At 40.9% G+C, this 21,959-nt stretch overlaps 1 protein-coding gene across 2 annotated transcripts; it reads left to right on the forward strand.

The window, feature by feature from the left end:
- Positions 1 to 653: 653 nt before the first annotated feature.
- LOC307200547 (alpha-1-antitrypsin-like) lies at positions 654 to 8,378 on the forward strand. 2 transcript variants are annotated; one of them, XM_079949083.1, is made up of 5 exons: positions 654 to 776; positions 1,384 to 2,089; positions 2,982 to 3,252; positions 6,800 to 6,950; positions 8,017 to 8,378. In XM_079949083.1, exons 2-5 carry the CDS (start codon positions 1,420 to 1,422, stop codon positions 8,218 to 8,220), a joined length of 1,296 nt encoding a protein of 431 aa, XP_079805209.1. In that variant the 5' UTR covers positions 654 to 776; positions 1,384 to 1,419; the 3' UTR covers positions 8,221 to 8,378. The 2 variants fall into 2 exon arrangements, with proteins under 2 accessions (XP_079805209.1, XP_079805210.1); XM_079949084.1 differs by lacking the exon at positions 8,017 to 8,378 and adding an exon at positions 6,999 to 7,285 and having other exon boundaries at positions 6,800 to 6,966.
- The last annotated feature ends 13,581 nt before the right edge of the window (positions 8,379 to 21,959 follow it).

Raw genomic sequence — 21,959 nt, forward strand, 5'->3', positions numbered from 1 at the left:
CTGCTATGCAAGTTTCTGAGGGCCACCTTCCAGTAATGGGAAAGAGCACGGGCAGAAGCAGTGCTTTTTGGGGGGGCTACTCAAGGGCACACAGTACTGGCACAATTTTTGTCAAATGTTAAAAGTGTGGCACCTACTATAAGAACTTTATGGTGAGTACCGACACCTTTTTTCTATAAAAAAAAGCACCAAGGAAAAGTGAATAGACAGACAAATGTAAATTTTACCTTTGTACAGTAGGCTAGTTTCTACATCCCGCTCTGACCTCCACTTAGATAAACAGGATGCATTATCAGAGTTCATGGACACATTCTAGCCAAGCAAAAACTTTCAAGAAAACAGGTGGTGAGAGGGAAGAATACAGCCTGTCGGGAGAGAAGTATGGAGAGCAGCATGGAGAGAGTTTGGGGGCCCAGACAGAGAGGCCTGAGGATCCCCACACCCTGACCTGAAACTGAAAGAGTTAAGGAAATGTAGCTATTTCCATCTGTGAAAACTTGAGAGAGTATGAGTGGAGACTCAGGGCCACAAGATGGCTTGGTGCCATCAGGTTTGTAGGCCATTCAAAGGACCCCTTATCTTGGCTGCTGATACCATTGTGCAAAGTCTAGAGACCACTTGAAAATCCATTGCTTCACATTGTGCTCTATGTACCCTTTGATAATCCATGTTTGTTCTGCTTAATGGTTAATGCTGAAGACTAAGTATTATATAAGTCTGGTGCGTAACTAACAAAGGAGTCACATAGACCAATATAGTGTCGTTTCGAGAATTCTGTAAGTATGATATGCATTTTTCTTTTCTTTTTCTGTTTATGTTTTATTGAATTCTGTGCATGGGAACAGGGCAGTACAAGAGTCTTCATCCATTTTCTCTCTTCCCCCACCTTCTGTGAAAAAGAAAAGTCAGCCCCTTCGCACAAGTCTCCAAAAGAAAATCAAATGGTTTTTACTTGGCGGAAGATGATTTGATAATGATGCAAACATATATTTTAAATGAAAACATTAAATGCATTATGATCATTCTAGAATGCATGTTAGGAAACAGAAACATAAAGATGTTTTATATGAATAAGACATCTCAAAAGTTACATATGTTGTTTTGGTAGGACAATGACATTTTAATCAAATGTTATTTCCATTTTTCTTTTAAAAAATGGAAATAACATTTTATTAAAATGTCATTGTCCTACCAAAACAAAATATCTAACTTTTGAAATGTCTTATTCTATTCAAATGCTTCATGGATGAAATATGTTGTGTGAATTACTAGCACAACCCACTATTTCATGTCCAGTGGGTTGAATTCTTGAACAAAACCCTGTCCTTTAAACAGAGTTGAACAGAATAATTTGATTAAAAATGGCTCTTTTACTGTTTGTAGGATATTTTCATTGCCGAAGAATACTTACCAATCCTAATGAAGGCCTTAATCTCCCTCTCCTTACTACTGAGTGTTCTCCAAGTTCACTGTCACCACGTCCCAGGACAGCCTAAGGACTCGGAGGGTCATGGAGATAAAATGATATTTGAACACCCACATCCTTCTGTGGAAGAAGAACAGGGTCAGAACTTGACGTACGCTCATGAGATTGCTCCCAGTAATGTCAACTTTGCATTTAGATTCCACAAACAAATAGCTTTAGGTGAAGCTGCCAAAAATATTTTCTTCTCTCCAGTCAGCATCTCCAGCACTTTTGCAGCACTGACGCTGGGTGCCAAATCTGAAACACAAAGCCAAATTTACAAAGGACTTGCTTTTAACCTTTCGGAGACTGAAGAGCACAAAATACACAAAGGATTCCATCAGCTCATCAGTGCCCTGAATGATCCAAACAACAAGGCCCTGATTAACACAGGGAATGCCTTATTCATAGATGAGCCACTGAAAATACTTCCGAAATTCCTGGAAGATGTCAAAACCTTGTATGGAGCTGAAGCCTTTTCATCCAACTTCCGGAATTCATCGGCAGCTAAAACCCAAATAAATGATTATGTGCAGGCCAAAACTCATGGGAAAATACCCCATGCGGTTGATGAGCTTGATCCAAGTACTGTGATGGTTTTACTGAACTACATCTTCTTCAAAGGTAAGTTGAAAGAAAGATAAATAAATTGTGAGTTTGTAAAAAAAAAAAATCTCCAGGCATCTTCTAATCTGCTTGGCTCTGCCACTGGCTTTTGTAATTGCAATACTGGAATAAAATAAAAATTAAAAATCATCTTCAGGCATCCTCAGAATAAAAAGGGTTTTGTAGATGCAAATTAACAGCCATACAGGCACACAGGCAGGTGTAATAAAATTATCAGTAATTAAGGGGAGTTTTGGTTCTGAGGTAGAATGAAAGCATTGAATCATAGGAGGTTTTTTAATTAAAGAAATGGGGGGTAGAGAGACTTCCCCATTCTTTTATGTTGGGTTATGTGTTGGGTCTTTCAGCTTGTTCAACATCACAAAGGGTCAATATGGAAGCAGGGATACTTCTAATGGACAATAAAATGTGATCTGTGCTTACCTTTGCTTTACTAGTGTAGGGGTAGAAAACCTCTTCTCCACAAGTTAGATGCATCCGTCCAGACTTCCTTATCCATTCCTCGGGACTCTTCCCAGACCATAATCCCTTCCTCAGGGTCATGTCTCCCACTGACCCTGCTCTGTATTTTCTTCAACACAGAGAATTGTATTCCCCAGGCTGCACCCCTCAGCCTTCCTGTTCCACATCCTCCATGCATTTGCATGGCAGGAATGTGTCCTTGAGGTGTGGCGATACCTCCTGATTCCCTGGATAGAGAGATCGGTGGGGAAGTCTTTCTCTGAGCATTTATACCTCTCGCCCCAACTCACCATTGGCATGTTGCCCTTGGAAGATTTCCCAGGAGAAAATGAAGCCCTTAGGCTTAAAAAAATTGTCCTCCATTGCCGTGGTGAATTTCACGATCCATTTACTCGATTCTTGGAACTTTTCTTTTCTCCCTTCAAAGCCCATTGGAAATACCCTTTCAACACTCACTTTACAAAGGAAGAAGATTTTTTTGTAGATGCAAACACAACTGTGAAAGTCAACCTAATGTATCGAAATGGCTATTACAACTTCCTCCATGATGAAGAGCTGTCTTGTTCAGTGGTGGAAATTCCATACAAAGGAGATGCCAGCGCATGGTTCATTCTGCCAGATGAAGGGAAAATGCAGCAGGTGGAGGATAGCTTGAGCATGGAATTTCTGGATAGATGTAAAAGATCCTTCATATATGAGTAAGTCTCCTATGTGTTGTTATTAAAATGTTGCTGCTGTTGAGCTGATATTCCATGGCATTTCTCCTTTGGCCATTTTGGGGAGAGAGGGCAAAACAAAACTACCACCACCACCGCAAGAAAAAGAGCGGCGGAGAAGGTGGGAGGAGACATTATGCGACATTTCATGAGGATGGAAGTGTGGAGATTTGTGCCCATTTTCTTACTATCATTTACAACGGGGGGGAAACCCTATAGCCCTCAAGATATTGTTGGACTACAACTCCCATCAGCCCCAGCCAGCACAGTCAATGGTCAGGGAGGATGGGAGTTGTCGTCCAAAACATATGGTCAACCAGAGGTTCCTCACTCCTGTTTTACAAGCAGACCATGAGAAATAATCAGAAAGAAACACCCTCACTTTCTCTTTTTTTTTTTATAAATGTTTATTAAAAAATTTTAAATACAAATGCAAAGATAATCAACAATATAGCATATATCATGACATATTTTCAAAACCTCTTTGGACTCCCTCGCATCTCCCGCTCCCACTTACATCGTCTTAAATTTTAACCAGCAAATTATCATCTTATTTATATTCCTAGGTCCCATTCTTTTAAACATAATCTAATCGTTCTCCAAATGGTTTATATTTTCCTCGATCTACTTATTGTCCTAATTCCATCTAATTTGGTGGTGGTCAATTATTTATGATCTAGCATCCTTCTTAACATTCAAGCAAATTACAATGCTTTTTAAAATAAGTCTTAAATTTCTTCCAGTCTTCTTCAACCTTGTCTTCTCCCAGGTCTCGGATTCTGCCAGTCATCTCGGCTAATTCCATATAGTCTATCAGCTGCATCTGCCACTCTTCCAGTGTGGGTAGATCTTGGGTTTTCCAGTGCTTAGCAATAAGTATCCTTGCTGCTGTTGTTGCATACATAAAAAATGTTTGGTCCTTCCTTAACACCTTCTGGCCGACAATACCCAAAAGGAAGGCCTCTGGTTTCTTAGTGAAGGTATACTTAAATACCTTTTTCAGCTCATTATATATCATTTCCCAGAAAGCCTTCACTCTAGGGCAAGTCCACCAGAGGTGAAAGAATGTTCCTTCATTTTCTTTACATTTCCAACATTTATTATCAGACAAATGGTATATTTTGGCAAGTTTAACTGGGGTCATGTACCATCTATATATCATTTTCATTACATTTTCCTTCAAAGCATTACATGCAGTGAAGTTCAGCCCGTTGGTCCACAACCTTTCCCAGTCCTCAAACATAATGTTGTGCCCAATGTCCTGTGCCCACTTTATCATAACCGATTTAACCATTTCATCTTGTGTATTCCATTTTAACAGCAAGTTGTACATTCTTGAGAGTATCTTAGTCTTAGGTTCTAACAGTTCTGTTTCCAATTTCAATTTCTCCACCCGGAACCCTAACTTTTTGTCATTTTTAAAAACTTCGTTAATCTGAGCGTAATGTAACCAGTCTCGTACTTTATCTTTAATTTTCTCCAAACTCTGCAATTTCCAATTGTCTCCATCTTTTTCTAATATTTCCCAATATTTTGGCCATTTGGCCTCCATATTGGGTCTTTTTCGGGCCTTAGCTTCCAGCGGTGAAAGCCACCTTGGAGTTTTATTTTCCAGTAAGTCTTTGTATTTTGTCCAGACATTAAACACTGCTTTTCTGACAATATGGTTCTTAAAGGCCTGACTCTGTATCTGTCAAGTTTTTCCCCAACACTTTAGTTTTCTGTTTGTTTAATTTAAATCCCGCCACCCGACCAAAGTCTTGAATCAATTGTAACACTCTTTTCGTACTAGATTCTGGCTCCTGCAGGGTCAAAACTAGGTCATCTGCAAAAGCTTTAAGTTTGTATTGTTTCGCTCCGACCTGTATTCCTTCCACCAACCGGTCCCCTCTAATCATGTTCAAGAGCACCTCCAGAACCGAAATAAATAACAGAGGGGAAATGGGGCAGCCTTGTCGTGTTCCTTTTTCAATTTTAAACTCTTCTGTAACCACATTGTTAACTATCAATTTAGCTTTTTGTTCTGAATATATAGCATCAATCCCATTCTCAAAACCCCGTCCCACTCCCATTTCTTTTAAATTTCCCTTCATAAATTTCCAAGAGATATTGTCAAAGGCCTTCTCCGCATCTATAAAAATTAACACTGCTTTTGTATTAATGTCTGTTTGCAGAAGTTCCAAAATGTCAATGATATTCCTTGTGTTAGCAAACAAATGTCTGCCTGGGAGAAAGCCTGCCTGGTCTTTATGAATTACTTCATTTAATACTTTTTTGAGTCTACTTGCCAAAACGTCTGCGAATATTTTGTAATCCACATTTAGAAGGGAGATGGGACGATAGTTCTTAAGTTGTGTCTTTTCAGCTTCCGATTTTGGTATCAATGTGATAAAAGCTTCTTTCCACGATTCCAGCGCCTTCTTCCCCTCCATAATTTCATTGCTGACCTCCATCAGTGGTTGTATCAAATAGTCTTTTAATGTCTTGTAGTACTTGGAGGTCAGCCCGTCTGGCCCTCGGGATTTGCCCAATTGCATGTTCTGAATGGCTTGTTCAATCTCTTGTCTTGTTATTTTGCAATTCAGGATTGATCTATTTTCTTGTGACAATTTTGTTAGTCCATTTTTTTCCAAAAATTGTTTAATCTCAGAAACACCCTCACTTTCTCAAAGGATGAGGAATTTTGGGGAATGTGGGTGGGGTTTGGCACAGCACTACCATTATTATAGATAATGCCTTTACAGTACAGGACAAGAGTCATCAGGTTTGAAACCTAACTTGGATACATAGGAAGCTGCTTATCCCAAGTCAGACCATTGACCCATCTAGTAAGCATAGTCGTAGGCAGCATTCATGTGACAGCTTATTCCATTTTCAAAATATTCTCTTAATCATTAAGTTTCTTGTTATATGTGAGCTTTCACGTGATATAAAAGACACCTCTGGAACTATAGGAATAAAAGGAGAGGGATGCAGGGATTGTAGAGTCCCATCTACAAATGTCTGCAGTTGTCTGGCCTCAACCCTCTTGATCATCTTCTCCAGAAGTTGCAGTAAGCCACCGATATATACAGTAAACATGCACACACAACCAATTCGTTTATATTTTAAACTTAATATAAATGTATTGTTTTGGAACAAAGTAAAAATCCATTGTATGGAGGTCAGTTCTTCATAACCACCATTTCTCCTCCAGTTATGGTCCACCTTGATGCTAAAGTGCAGCCTCCCCCAACCTGGTGCCTTCCAGATTGGACTGCCCATCACGAGCGAACTAAAGTTGATGGCAATTTCAGTCTCAAACATCTGGATGGCACTAGGTTAGGAAAGGCTCCTCCATTGGAAACGAATAACAGAAGCAGGTGAGCAAAGAAACCACCCTGCTATTGATATACCAGCATACAAATCCACTATTTGTCCCTGTTTAATTGTACATATCAATGTTATGTGCACTTCTGGAGGTAATCTAAACAAAATTATTTGCACTCATAATTTAATGTTTGGATTTTGCTGTCCATGTGTTAATCAGAGAAATGGACCTGTACCTTCCAAAAATTTCCATTTCTGGATCCTATGATGTCAAAAACACATTGCAGAGAATGGGTGTGACTGATGTCTTTAGCGACAAGAATGCTGACCTGTCTGGAATTACCGGGGAACCCAATCTGAAAGTTTCCAAAGTAAGTATGTGACGGGGTCTGCTCCTGAATATTGCTGTCATATACCAGCACTTTAGAAAGGCATTTCAGGAGAGATGATCTGGTTGTGGGCATTATTATTGCTACTATTATTATTTGTGCCCTTTCACTCGGCATGTGCATTAGGATGAACGCCAAGGTGGAGGTTGCTTGTCAAATTCGTGTACCCAAGGTGTTCAGAGCGAAGGGGGATGATTGTTTCCAATCTTTGTCTCCACCGCCTCAGGCAATGCATGCAAGCATGCCCAGGAATAAGGAGAGCTTTCATCCCTCCTGCACTAGGTAGCTTCCATGCCCAGACCATACTTTGTTTTGGTTAATGTGGATTCCTTATTCTGCAGGTCTTCAGAATCATTATATTTTTAAAAATAAATATAACCTTTCTTCCATACGTTTGTGTCTTGAGTCATGTTGTGGGTGTGATGGCAATGCATTTTTCTTAATCTATGTTGCCAAGACATTTGGAATACAACATACAATTCAAATCACCACACCTTAAACAGAACACTGTAGAGTAGGAAATAGTTCAGAAAAGGCCATCTGAAACAATTATAGGGTAAAGCAACGGCCTATAGAATTGTAGAACTGTAGAGTTGGAAGGGACCGTCAGGATCATCTAGTCCAACCAACTGCAATGCAGCTGTCGCATGTGGGGATCGAACCTGCAAGCTTGGCATCATCAGCACCAGGCTCTAACCAACTGAGCCATAGGAGACCTTACAATGTAGAAGTAGGAACAATGAAAGTAGATAAATAAGAGGTGACATGATAGTTCAGAAAAGGGCATCTAAAAGGATTATGGGGGTAGAGGAACTCCCTGTTTCTTTGCAGGGGCAGGGAGAGTGGAGGTAAATAAGGGGCATGATAGAGGTGGAGAAGGGGGAAAGAGGGAAGATCTTACCATTCATAATCCTAGAACCCAGAGTCACCTGGAGCTTTTGGACATTTACATGGAAGACAGAGGTAGTTACCCATCCAGCACACATGTTATGGTAGGCTTTCCTCCATCACATATGAAGACAAGTAATATGTCACTATTTCCCTCCAGGCCATTCACAAGGCTGTCGTGGACATTCATGAGGGTGGCACTGAAGCCGCCGGAGTCACAGTTATAGAGCTTTCACCAAGGTTTGGAGGTCTTGCTCCTAATCCTATCTTTAAGATCAACAGACCCTACCTGTTTCTAATTATGGAAAAGAAAACACACAGTGCCCTCTTCTTAGGGAAAATTGTGAACCCAACTGAAAAATGAGTACGTGATCAGATCGAAATTTCCCATTGCAATTTCCCCTGATCTTTAATACATGGATTTCCTCACTTTGTACTAGCCTAACCCTAATAGTGTTATCCGATTTGCTTTGAAATTAAATACGGCACAAATCACTGCTGGAATAAAATGATTTGAAAATATTGTAATCTTGTAGACTGTATTTCTTACACCATTTGTTGCCTACAGCATGTTTCTGGCTATGGAAAGAGATCTCTGTTTCAGTGGTTAATGCTGAATCCTGCAACAAATGCCTGCTTCTAAAAAAAATAAAAGCTCCACAGAACCAGGCATAACTCTCAGGGTCCCTATAATTTCTGCGGGATCAAGTAACGAGGGAATCAATCCGGGCCTGCTGAATATATTTTGCTGCCAGTTGCAAGGAGCAAGATGACACCAGTTATCCTTTTAGAAACAAAAGCCTGACACTTTGAATCTTCCTTCAAAACTGGCACCCACCATCACGCCTCAGGGCTGCAGGCTAGTTTGGGCGGGTGAAAGCCAGGTCATGTGGTAAACACAGCTCTGTCTTCCACCAGATGGGAAACACCAGAGAGAGGGTTGAAGGAGAGTAGCTGGCGAGGCTGCCATCACCACTGCCATTCAAGTATCCACTAATGGAGGCAGCTAACATGCTCTGCATAATGGATGCAATTGTAGCCAACCCTGGATGCAGAATGTTGGGTTGGGGGAGCAAGAGAAAAAAAGGAGTAAGCCCAATGGATCTGTTTGAAATAATTCAGCCAGAATCAAGGTTATTTTTTTGCTGAAACAGGAGCCTGAAACATTTCGGCGCTTGGGAATTTCTTCAACTGGGGACAGGAAGAACAATTTGCCTGTCTATTGCCTTCACCTTTTAAACAGCTCTCTCCACAAACAACAGCAAATCGATAGGGCAGACAATGTGTAACTCCAACAAGTGCTTGGGGTGGAGATAATGGTGATGTCTTCTTTATAGAAAACCACTTTTAGAAATGTTAAGGCAAATAAATGTTAAATGTTGTTAATTCAGTTTTACTAGCAAACCAGAGGTGAAACTAATCCCTTCCCAGCCTCAGGAGGAGTGCAGGGAACATTCGTACAACACACCTACACACTGCAGCTGACACACTTAACGTGTTGCGACACACACTTCGGAAAGCTCTAAGATAGATGGACAGACTCAATCAACTTTTGGGGAAAGGCGTTCAGTGATAGAGCATCTGCTTTGCCAGGTCCCAGGTTCAAACCCTGGTGTCTCCAGAAAGGGCTGGGAAACACTCCTGCCTGGAACCCTGAAGAGCAGCTGCCAGTCAGTGTAGACAACACTGAGTGAGATGGACCAATGGTCTGGCTCGGTATAAGGCAGCTTCCTATGTTTCTAACTCCCAGCATCCCTCTGTCATTTTTATGCAGAAACTACACCCGAAATGTGCGCGATTCAAATGCAGACTTTTCATGAACCCTGCCAGTTAGTGTTGATGGTGCTGGGGCCAGTGAATGGGCTCAATATTGGGCAGTTTCCCATGTTCTCTCTTCCTCACCAGCCTACAGCGTAGGTCGGTAGCTCAGTGGCAGAACATCTGCTTTGAATGCAGAAGCTGCCAAGCTTAATCCCTGGCATCTCCAGTTGGGGCTGGGAGAGACGCCCAGTCAGGAACTCTGGAGGGCCATGGGCAGTTGGCATAGACCAACCTTTGCCAACCTGGTGCCCTCAAGACATTGTAGGACAACAGCTCCCATCAGCCCCAGCCAAACACACCAATACTGAAACAATACTATTCAAACTTATTTCTTTTCCAAAAAAAAAACCCTTCTAAAAACAATTTGAATAACCTCCTAAAAGCAGTCAGCTCCCCTCAGACTAATACTGCCACTAATACAATTTCTAGCCTGCCCTTCCTCTCAGAGAAATCCAGGACAACATACACCATAGCCAAAACTACACAGTTCAAAGCAAAACATTTAAAAGCAATTAAGAAGCCCCCTTTTAAAAAGCCACATACCTTCACAATTAATAATCCCAAGGTTGCCGGGGTGAGTAAGCAAGAGGGAGCAAGAAGGTTCTTATATTCCTCCTGAATGTTAATAGTGAGGGAGTCTGAGATGCTTCACCAGGGACGGTGATCAATGGATGAGGAACTGCTCCAGTATGGAATAAAAATTTAAGACTTCACTGTGTGTTGCTGTTCCTTTGGTTCACCACAGAGGCAGGAACAACCCCCTGCAATCTGACTGCATCACCTCCCACTTCCCTGCCTTTTCTAGCCTCCTTGGCAGCCTGTCTCCTTAACATCTTCCTTAGTTTCCTGTTACTACACTGTAACTCCTCTCCTCTCCTCTCCTCTCCTCTCCTCTCCTCTCCTCTTCTCAGTTCTGTCTTTCCCACACCTTCCTTGCACAACTCCAATGATCCTCCATCTGTTTTGCCCCAACCTCCCTCCCTCCATTTGCTTAGTCAGTCTCCCGGCCAGCTCCTCTCAAGCCTTCTGTGATCTCTCCTTCACTGCTTCTGCATCTCTCATAAGGCACTGTCTCTCTGTCGGGTCTCATAACATCCCTCCACCCGCAATTCCAGCTTGCCAGGCTCCTCATTTGCATATTCATCCTCCCGGGCAACACTCTGCACAAGTGGTGGTCATGCCCCTCCCTCACATAAGAGTACAGATTTATTTTACAAAGTCTATACATGGTTTAATCCATAAATAAATCTGTAAGTGGTTTCCGTAAAATAGTCATTTTTTTCTTTTAAGAAGATACCGATAAAACCAACAGACTTTGAAAACAAAGTCATCGCATTATAGATAACATCCACAAAGTTTAAGAACATCTATACAGTACATAATAAAATTGCATTGTCCAACAGAATATTTTTTAGCAGATAGGTCACCCCAACATTTTCAGATGGATTGGGGAAATTAAAAATGAATGAACATATGAACAGATTGCAATGTTCTGGAAAAGCATGAACCTCTTGCCAGTGCATAGCACCTCTTCTGGATTAATCCTTCACAAGTTTTTATTCCATTTTATTTTAGTTTATAAACATTTCCCTCTTTTTAAAAACAGTTTGATAAGATCTCTTATATTTTTTATTGAAAACAATTGGCTAACATATAAGGAAATATTAGAGGAAGAAAACAACCAACTTGAAACTTAAGAAATATGAAGAACTAAAAGAGACAGATATAAGTTGGTTACAATATTATCATCTAAATGAAATCTTTAAAATAGACAAAAAAAGAATGGATTTGATACAAAAATATCCTATTTAGAGAAAGAATTATTATTAAATAATAGAAAGATATTATCAAAAATATATTATCTCATATATATATATATATATATATATATATATATAGAGGATTGGAATTTGAAAGATGAAGAAAGTGAAGGAAGTGATGGTAAAGTGGGCACAAGATTTCGGATACCCAATTTAAATGCAAAAATGGGAAGAACTGGGGGGGGGGACCTTAAAATTTACAGCGTGCTATCTGATTAAAGAAAATTTTGTGAAAATGACCTAGAGATGGTACCTGACCCCATCCAAATTAGCCAAAATAAATAAAATTAATAACAATAAGAGTTCGAGATGCAAACAACAGGAAGGAACCTTTTTCCACATGTGGTGGACTTGTCCCCTAATTAAAAAAAAATTGGGACATGATTTACAAGGAATTTTATAAAAAAGCTAAAATATACATTCCTAAAGAAACCAGAAGAGTTTTTATTAGGCATTTTAACAATAAGCATCCCAAACGAAAGTAAAAGAGTGTTTCTTTATGCGATAACAGCAGCCAGAGTACTGGAAAGCAGCAAAATATTGGAAAAACTAGTCAACATCAACAAAAGACAAATGGCAGTTAAAGTTGTGTGAGTACTAAGAACTCGCCAAAATGACAGAGTTAATATGAAACAACTCAGGAGAAAAGGTTAAAAAAGAATGGGATTGCTTTAAAAATTACCTAATAAAATATGGTTCCAATAACAACACTTGGCTGTGTTTAGATTAATTTCACAGAAAAGGAATTTTTTTCATAGTGTCCGGACAAACAATTAAATAATTTTCTGTTTTGTTTTGATTTTTTATTAATTTTGTGCTATTTTCTTTTTCATTGTCCTATTTATCTTAGATATTTATACATTTCTACTATGTATTTTGTACTATTTTTTTCTTATCTCAGAATATGCAATTTAGGATGGGGGGGGCGGAGAGGCTTTACCTGTTCATATGTCACTTGTGCATCATTTTAAAGCCAGTCTTGATGCCTATAAAAATTCTGCTTATATATCTCCTTCTCGGTTAAAGTCTTCATTCTTAACCATTTGTTATGAGGTTGTTGTTGTTTTTTTTTTTTTTGGTGGGGGCAGGTAGGGTCTGTATCAATACCCTTCTAATTCCTGGATCCAAGAAGTGTTAAAATCTACAAGGAGCTTCCTGGTGAAGTAACGGGCCATTAAGGAAACAAAGGGAGTGGTTCTGAGAGAGATAAAAAATGGGTGAGCCCCCCTCCCTCAGCTGGCAGGTAGAAGGACAAAGGCCAGAGTGGAGTGATGTAAGCTAGAAACTGAAAAGCTGAAGGCTGGGAAGCCAGACGGAGAGTGCCATGCTTGATTTTGGATTGAATCTGAGACTGTGGCTATGGGAGAAGCATAGCCAAGAACATAAGTCAGTGTTTTCCAGTGTCTATTAATCTAAAGTAGTGCCTGGACTAAGACTGGATACATTGCAAGGAGCATAAACAATATGACGTGTGAGCCAGTGTGGCGTAGTGGTTAAGAGTGGTGGACTCGTAATCTGGTGAACCGGGTTTGCGTCTCGGCTTCTCCACATGCAGCTGCTGGGTGACCTTGGGCTAGTCACACTTCTCTGAAGTCTCTCAGCCCCACTCACCTCACAGAGTGTTTGTTGTGGGGGAGGAAGGGAAAGGAGAATGTTAACGCTTTGAGACTCCTTCGGGTAGTGATAAAGCGGGATATCAAATCCAAACTCTTCTTCTTCATCATACTTACAGAAGAATCTTCTTTCATTCAGCTTCTATTTTTCTTAGTGCATATTTTCTACCCACCAATGCCCAGTTTTCATGATTAACCATTAAACAGAACAAACAAGGATTTTCCAAGGAAGGCAGAGAACCAATATGTGATGCAATTTGTTTTTAGTCTTCTTGCATTTTGCGCAAAGAGGCCACGAGGTAAGGGCAGAAGAAAACGCTTTGAGCCAGGGAAGGTGAATCTGTGTTCCTCTATGTTGTTGGACTGCAACTCCTACCATCCCTGACCATCAAGTCTTTTACCAAATAGCTGACATTAATAAATGGCAGGATGTTGATTATTTGGGATATGAAGGGCAAATACACGCTGCAGAGGAATTCCTGGCCTGGCCTATGCAAAATGAAGTGGCCAAGCTAGGCCCATTAAGAAGCAATACAAGGTCACTGAGGGCCATTGGCAGGGCAAGAGAACTATCCTTTGCCCCTTCCCTGAGGTGTGAACAGAAACAGGCTGTTTCGAATGTTGTCAAGGTAATGGTGTGATGTCACAGGAAGAGATTGGGTCCTTTGGCAGGAGGCTTGGGAAAGCTGAGAAAAGGTGAGAATGACCTTGGCTGGTTGGCTAAAGGCCAGCTGGGAGAGATGCCTTGGACTCCAGTGCTGCACTACTGTGGGGAATAAGCCCCTCATGAGATGACCATGCTGTAAGATCTGTACTCCCTCTATATGTAGGTGTAAAGGTAAAGGGACCCCTGACCATTAGGTCCGGTAGTGACCGACTCTGAGGTTGCGGCACTCATCTCTCTTTATTGGCCAAGGGAGCCGGCGTACAGCTTCCGGGTCATGTGGCCAGCATGACTAAGCCGCTTCTGGCGAACCAGAGCAGTGCATGGAAATGCTGTTTACCTTCCCGCTGGAGCGGTACCTATTTATCTACTTGCACTTGGAAGTGCTTTCGAACTGCTAGGTTGGCAGGAGCAGGGACCGAGCAATGGGAGCTCACCCCGTCGCGGGGATTCGAACCGCCAACCTTCTGATCGGCAAGTTCTAGGCTCTGTGGTTTAACACACAGTGCCACCCGCATCCCAAAGCTGAATTACTGTGTCACAAAATGATACATGTCAGTGAGACCCTTGGAGGCTTGGCCAGCACTCAGTGTGGCCTTTGGGTTGAAAAGGGTCAGGCAGCCCTGCAATAGAGTTTCCCCTGAGAGAAGTGTGTTAGTTTGAACTCCTTGTATGGCAGCCAGGATGGAGTCTTTTGGCATGCCACAGAAGGCTGCACACACAACATTGGTGCAATTCGGTAGCTTTATAGTCTCTGGACTAGGAATGGGCAAATCCGTCCATTTTGGCTCCTCTTCTCTGCAATCTTAAATTCTTTTCTGCACAATTGCACATCATTTGTGATATGTGTTTTCTAAAAAAGAAATCCTTGAGAAAAGGCATTAGCCTTTTAGTGCAAATTCCTCCTGATATGGATCGGTCATCTAATGCCTGGCGTTGGGTGGGCCGAGCCCGATACACCCAGGCGATGTGTCCTGATTTTCTGCACTGCCTGCACTCTGCATTGCGGAAACAGCAGGTCCTCCTCTCATGACTCTCCCCGCAGCTTGCGCAGTTCCCTCCTTCTTGTTGAGGCAGCTGTGGTCTGTGCGCTGCTTGAGTGCACCGCTGTACTCAGTGCACCTCCTTCCTGTTGGATCCTGAGTCATCAGCGAGGTCTTCATGGTGGACCCTCGGTGCCTCTTGCGTCGACCTCTCTGCAGCTTCCATTGCCAGGGCCTCCTCCAGAGCGACCTGGAACGTTAGGTCCTTCTTGGCGTAGAGGCATCATTGCAGCTTCTCATCCTTCAGGCCACCAACGAGGTGGTCACAAAGCATGTTCTCTAACTCTGAGAAGTTGCAGAACTGGGCGGCTTGGCGGAGGGAGGTCACCAGTTATGGTTTCTCTGGGGGCTTGCCGCTTTGCGAAGAAGGCATTTCGACGAGCCACCACCGAGGGCTGCGGCAAGAAGTGCCCCTTCAGCCATTCCATTATTGTTTGTAAGGAACAGTAGCAACATCTTCAGCCGTAAGGAGAGTCCGGATGATTTCGAACATCTCCTCTCTGCAGACGCTGAAGAATATCGCCCTCTTCTTGGCGTCGTTGGTGACCCCTTTGGCTTCTAGGAGGAAGATGAAACAGGAGGCATACACTTCTCAGTCTCCTGATGCTGGGTTGAACGGCAAGAAGCTGCTGTTGGTTGCCATTCTGAGTTCCTTGGGTCCCAGAGCTGAAGCCTGGATACACGGTGCGAGGCAGCGGTGCGGCAGGTGGCGGTGCTGCGGTGCTGAGTGTGGCGGTCATCTTAGTGGGATCTCACCTTGGTCGTCAGTGAAATACACTTGGAGTTGAGAGTGGATTTCATGCTCTTTATTCAGCTCATAGTAGCAAGGAATGAAAGTTCCCCCCAAATATCTGCTTTATATACATTATTTACACAATGGGCCAATCGGGTTGCGGATTCACTTCCACCTGGAGCTGGATTGGCTGGCTCCTGCGGACCAATCATACTGCAGTGTTCTAGAACCAATCAGACAGCTGCATTCTGAATCCTATTGTTCTAGGACCAATCAGACTGCTGCATTTTGGATCCTATTCAACTCAGTACATAACAACACTTCTGCCTACAACTTTGCCAAATATATGCATTTTTGAAAAGTATACCCCTCCTAATATATAGCAGCTTTGCAAGTTAGTTTCTCTGATGTGTGCATTTTTATATACACTTTACCTTAACAAATTAATTGTTGTATCCATTGCTTGGTTGGAGAACTGTGTTGCAAAATTCGGAGCACTGTCTTTCTCTTCACTTTTTCTTTTGGGAAGGGCAGATTAAGTGGGTTTGCCTTTAAAAATGTAAAGCTGACCAAATTTCTCCCCCATCCCTAGCTACTGCACATCTCATTTTAGTCTTCTGGTGTGGTTCTGCTCTTGTGTGCATGTTGAATGAAATGGGGAGGGTGTGCCTGCGTATGTATTCGCATCCCAGCCTTTTGTGTGTGAGGGAGGGGATGTTATGCCCTAGAGAACTCATGAAGGGATTTCTAGAGCTTAGCATTCCCAGAACTAGCATGGACCCACATCATGGACAAGTGCTCGCAGAAGTATTATTTTGGGGGTTGTCAAGTTCATGCTTATATCTGAAAATCAGAAGTCTGTCTGAATGCAGGAAGCTTCTCTGTACAGTCATACCTCAGGTTACAGCTGCTTCAGGCTGCGTTTTTTCAGGTTGCGGACCTTCGAAGCCCGGAAGTACCAGAACAGATTACTTCCAGGTTTCGGCAGTCGCACATGCGCAGAGTGCTAAATCGCGCTTTGCGCATGCGCAGAAGCACCGAATCGCAACTCGCACATGCGCAGACGCGGGTTGCGAATGCTGCAGGTTGCGAACGTGCATCCCGCACAGATCATGTTCGCAACCCAAGTGTCCACTGTAATTGAAAAAAAAAGAACAGCCATACCGCCCCATGAGTTTCTAAAATTTGTGAGCAAGTCGTCATGCGATAATGTCTCATTTATAGGTGGATGCACCTCATTGCTCATAAACAAGGATAACAATAATTTAAACCTGCACATTATGTTTCTCGAAGCTCTACATAAAGCACTAATGACCCAACTGTACAAAATAAACAAAGGTGTATAATGCAGCCAACTATGAAGTCTTCATCCCCCATGCACAAAAACCCCTTCAGAGTTGTTGTTGTTTTTAAAGAAACCTAATTACTTATACCTCAAAGGTGCATGTGCATGCCCATACACAAAATAAATAAGAGCCTATTACATTTTTTTGGGGGGGGAAACTTGTGCAAAATGGTTAAAGTCTGCCATCTAGTGAGAGAGTGTGTGCATTTGCAAGGAAGACACTAAAATTCCTGGTATTTTAAAGCTGCTTCATCTGTGCATATTGGGATGATATGAAAAGGCCCTCCTGTTAGGTGAAGTTTTTTTTTATTTTACTGTTTTATTAAATTTGCTTAGTAACATAACATTATTATATGTATTCTATAAAACAAAGAATACAAAACAAAATTCATTCATACTACAATGCATAACTACATAACATTAATATATATGGTTTCTGAAAAAAGGTTTACATAACAAAATCAATTCAAAATACCACCCGGTTTACTTTTTTTTCTTTCCCTCCCCATTCCAGCCCTTTCCCCTCTGCCCCCGGTCAGGCCTTCCTTCTTCATATCTTTATCCATGTACACAGTCTGTTCATTCGAGCTTGTATGTTAGGGTTGGCTTCCCATCTTTCTATCCAGTTACTGTAAAATGCCCATTTATTTGTGATTCTTTGGCATTTATTTTCCCATCTATCCTCTGCCACTATCTGTGCAAATATTTCTGATTGTACGTATTCAAAAACATAATCATTCCATTTTTCCATATTCCATTTGGCCTTTTCTTTCTATCCCAAAGCAATAACTGCCATTCCAGCTAAAATCATAATCTTGTACAACTCTTGCTTATTACTTATTACTTTGTTATTTCCCAGTATTCCCGAAAATAACAAATCCCTATTAACTTCTACGTTTATTTGAAATAATCCAGAAATTACCTTTATAATCTTTTGCCAGTATTCCTTAACCAGATTACATTCCCACCACATGTGTGAATATAGTCCTTTTTCCTGACCACAGTGCCAGCATTTGGGACTAAACCCTTTCACTATATACGCCATTTGTGCCGGAGTTCTATACCATTTTAATTAAAAAAAATCTACTTAATTCTTTATACTTTTCTATTTTAATATTGTTTATATTCTTCATCAGTTCTTGGGCCTGTTTGGATGGATCATACCTTCCTGCTCCCATTTAATCTGGATTATCCTTATCATTCTTTCTTTGTCGCTTATCAGCAGTTTATATAACATCCCTGCTATCCTTTTCTCCGTTATTTGTCTTTTGTTCAGCACCATATCTGTTTTCATTTCTGTCCTCATCGTTTCCTCTGCTCTTTCTGTTTTCATTTCAGCCAATATTGTTTTCCTATTTTTTCTTAAAAAAAATTTTTTTGTAATTAAATTCTTCATTGAACATATCTTTTAATGTATAAAATCCCTGATCTTCTAATTTCTTCCACTACCCCGATTCCCTTTGACCCTCCTGCATATATTTTAATGGCGTCCACCTTGAGTATGTTGATATCCATTTCGTATTCCAATTCTTCCAGATTCCTAACGCAGTTTTCCTTGGTCCTATTGTCTTCTTAAAAGCCGTATTAATATCTCTATTAAATACCCCTTCCTTCATTTCTCCAGCCTTATCCATTTAATCCCATCCTTATATCCAATATCTATTAGATTTTTCAATTGGAATGTTCCATAGTAAAATTCTAAGTTCGGTATTCCCCATCCCATCTCTTCTTGAGATGAATAATTTACTATGTCTGGGGTTCTAACTCTTTTACTTCCAAAAATCCAATTTTTAAATACCTTATTCCATGTTTTGAACCATATTTTCCTAATGGGTAGTGTAATTACTTGAAATAAATAAAATAATTTTGGTACCAGAAACATTTTGACTGCTCTAATCCTACCTAGAATAGATAAATTCTTATTTTTTCCATGATTTTATGTCCTTCTTGATCTTCCTCCACGCTTCTTTGTAATTTACATCTGGAATCCTAGCAATATTTTTAATAATATTTACCCCCAAGTATTCCCCCCCCTATTGATATCCATCTTTGTCATTTTTGCAATTTCCTTCTTCTCCTCTTTATTTACATCCCAAAATAAAATTTCAGACTTCTCCAAATTTACTCCCAATCCCGACTCCTCTTTAAAGTCCTTCAGGATTATCATAAACTCTCTTACACCCTCTAAGGGGTTTGTAAATAATAATAGAATATCATCTGCATACATGTTTAACTTGATTTCTTCCTTTCCTTTCTTATATCCTTTTATCCTTAGTGAGTTTCGTGTTCTATCTGCCAAGTACTCCATACCCAATACAAATAGTAGTGGTGAAAGTGAACATCCTTGTTTAACTCCTCTTTGTATATTGAATTGATCTGAAACCCCCTCATTCACTCTGACCACAGCCTTCCCTTCTCTATACAATTCCTGGATTTTTTCCTTTTACCCTGCTTGTAAATACGTTAAACACATTTCTTATAGGATGGCCTATGTATCTTCCCTTAACAAATCCATATTGATCTTCCTTAATTATTTTAGGTAGTACCTTTTCCAGTCGCCTTGCCAGGATCTTTGTAAATATCTTATAGTCTTGATTTAATAGGCTAATTGGTCTGTATGACCCCACCTCTGTAGGGTCCTTTTGTGGTTTTTCAGTCTCTACTATTTCCGCTAGTTTCCAAATGTCTGGGCCTTTCCCCCCTTCTAAGATATTATTAAATACTTTTTAAAGTTCTGAGCCCAGGATATCAATTGTTTCTTTATAAAAGTCTGCCGTAATTCCATTTAATCCTGGGGATTTCTTACTTTTAAATGATTTAACTACATTCTCTATTTCTTCCAAAGAAATTTCCTCCTTCAGTCTTAATCTATCACTTTCTTTGATTTTAAACCCCAAACTTTCCCTACTAATATTTTTATTTTCTTCTTTATATAAAGATTGATAGAATTCTGCAAATTCTTTCCTTATTTCTCTAGAGCTTTGTGTAAGTATTTTCCTTCTGGTCTTAATGGCCTTAACCCTCTGTTTATCCCTTCTTTTCTTTAAATAGTTTGCCAGTCTCTTATATAATCCTATTGAGGTTCTCTGAAAATCATTTTTGATCATATTATCTCTCTTCCACACCGCAACTATATCCAGCTCATCCAATTCCTGTTTTAACTTTCTTAACTGCTCCTGTCTGCTCCTTAGAAATTTAACCTGTTGCTGTTGTTACAAAATTTCAATCTCTTTAATTTTTTCCTGTCTCCCTGAGTACCAATCCTTCTTAATCGCAATCTCTTTCTGTATACAATGCCCTCTTATAACAGCTTTGAAAGCGTCCCATACTACCGGTATCTCGGCCAAATCATTATTCTCTTTAAAATACCAACCAATTTGTTTTCTGATAAATTCCCTGTCAATCTCTTTTGCCATTATTAGGTTATTGTGCCGCAATCTCCTGCTTTTTCCATCCTCTTCCAGATCCATCCTCTTTCATTCCCTTCTTTAAATAGCACGTAGTCAATAAGGGGTGATATGATAGCCATGTTCAAATATATAAAATATATAATATATAAATATAAATATATAAAAGGAAGTCACATAGAGGAGGGAGAAAGGTTGTTTTCTGCTGCTCCACAGAAGCGGACACGGAGCAATGGTTCCAAACTACAAGAAAGAAGATTCCACCTAAACATTAGGAAGAACTTCCTGACAGTAAGAGCTGTTCGACAGTGGAATTTGCTGCCAAGGAGTGTGGTGGAGTCTCCTTCTTTGGAGGTCTTTAAGCAGAGGCTTGACAACCATATGTCAGGAGTGCTCTGATGGTGTTTCCTGCTTGGCAGGGGGTTGGACTCGATGGCCCTTGTGGACTCTTCCAACTCTATGATTCTATGATTCTATGATTCAATATAAGAGAAAGTCTTATGTCTGTTGGAGAAGAAGGTAGGTTTGATGTTGGGGTTTCCCCTCTCAAAAACATCCTTTAATCCCCATTTAGATAATCTGGCCTGGAAGTTTCAGTGCCTTGTGGCATGCATTATCTTGCTTTATGTTCAAACCAGGGTGGGTAACCTTGAAGACTCTGCATTATCCTGGGATTCTTTGCCAGTAGCAGTCAGGGGTCAGCTGCAGAAATGTGAGGAGCCAGGACAACACCCATTTGAATACCCTTAACCAGTGCTATTTTTCTAGAAAAAGAAGTGCCGGAACCCCCTTGTTCTCTTATAATGGCAATGGTGCCTACCTGAGAGGTGCCAGAACTGAGTTCCTGTGAATTTTGCCGGGGGGGGGGGGGGGAGCCCTGCCCTTAACACACACACACACACACACACACACACACACACACACACAATCTCTCGCTCTCACTCTCTCTCACACACAGCTATTTCCCATGGAAACAGGCATATGTTATTCAATTCTTGGTAACACCACTCAAGTTTTAAAATTCAATTTTATCCATAAACTTTTTTATTTATATACATTTTGTAAACAAACAAATAAACCATATCTCTCCAATGCCTTTTATCTGTCCTGGCTGCAAATCAGTAACCCCAGCAGAAGAGTGCAAATAACATTAATGCACAGCTAAATTACAAGCCCTGCCTTAGAACTCTTCGAAGCCTCCAACTTCAAAATGCAATTGCATCTCCAGAAATGACATTCAAGCAGTGACAAAATGCATGGACCCTTCTGACAGATTTCCAAGAAGTGAAAGTCTCTCTCTGCAGATATTTTTGCAGAGGAAGGAGCTGCAACTGGACCCTCGTACAACACTAGTCCTTTTCTCTCTCAGCTTTTATTTGCTGAACAGCTGGTGGGTGGGAGGGGATCCAGTGGCCAGATTAAACCAGTCTGTGAGTTGCTTCTAGCTCATGGTCTTTGAATTCTGCGCCCTTGTTCTAAACGTTTGTGAAGCAGTACCTTATGCATGCTTCCCATATGGAGATTTAAGCAGGAATATAGATCACATCCAACTGTAGGCACTGAGACAAGAGACAAGGTAGCAGGGCAGACCAAAGATTGCAACAGGGACTGCAGCAGCAAGCAAGATGGAGAAGTACTGGGGCTGGCCAGGAAACTG

Source organism: Podarcis cretensis, assembly GCF_951804945.1.
Source record: "Podarcis cretensis genome assembly, chromosome: 1".
Lineage (NCBI taxonomy): Eukaryota > Metazoa > Chordata > Lepidosauria > Squamata > Lacertidae > Podarcis > Podarcis cretensis.

Bases quoted from the DNA above. Each gene is read 5' to 3' on its own strand.
- LOC307200547 (XM_079949083.1), top strand. From the start codon at position 1,420: ATGAAGGCCTTAATCTCCCTCTCCTTACTACTGAGTGTTCTCCAAGTT. The intron at 2,090-2,981 runs GTAAGTTGAAAG...CTCCCTTCAAAG, and splicing joins GAACTACATCTTCTTCAAAG to CCCATTGGAAATACCCTTTC. The intron at 3,253-6,799 runs GTAAGTCTCCTA...TGTGTTAATCAG, and splicing joins AAAAGATCCTTCATATATGA to AGAAATGGACCTGTACCTTC.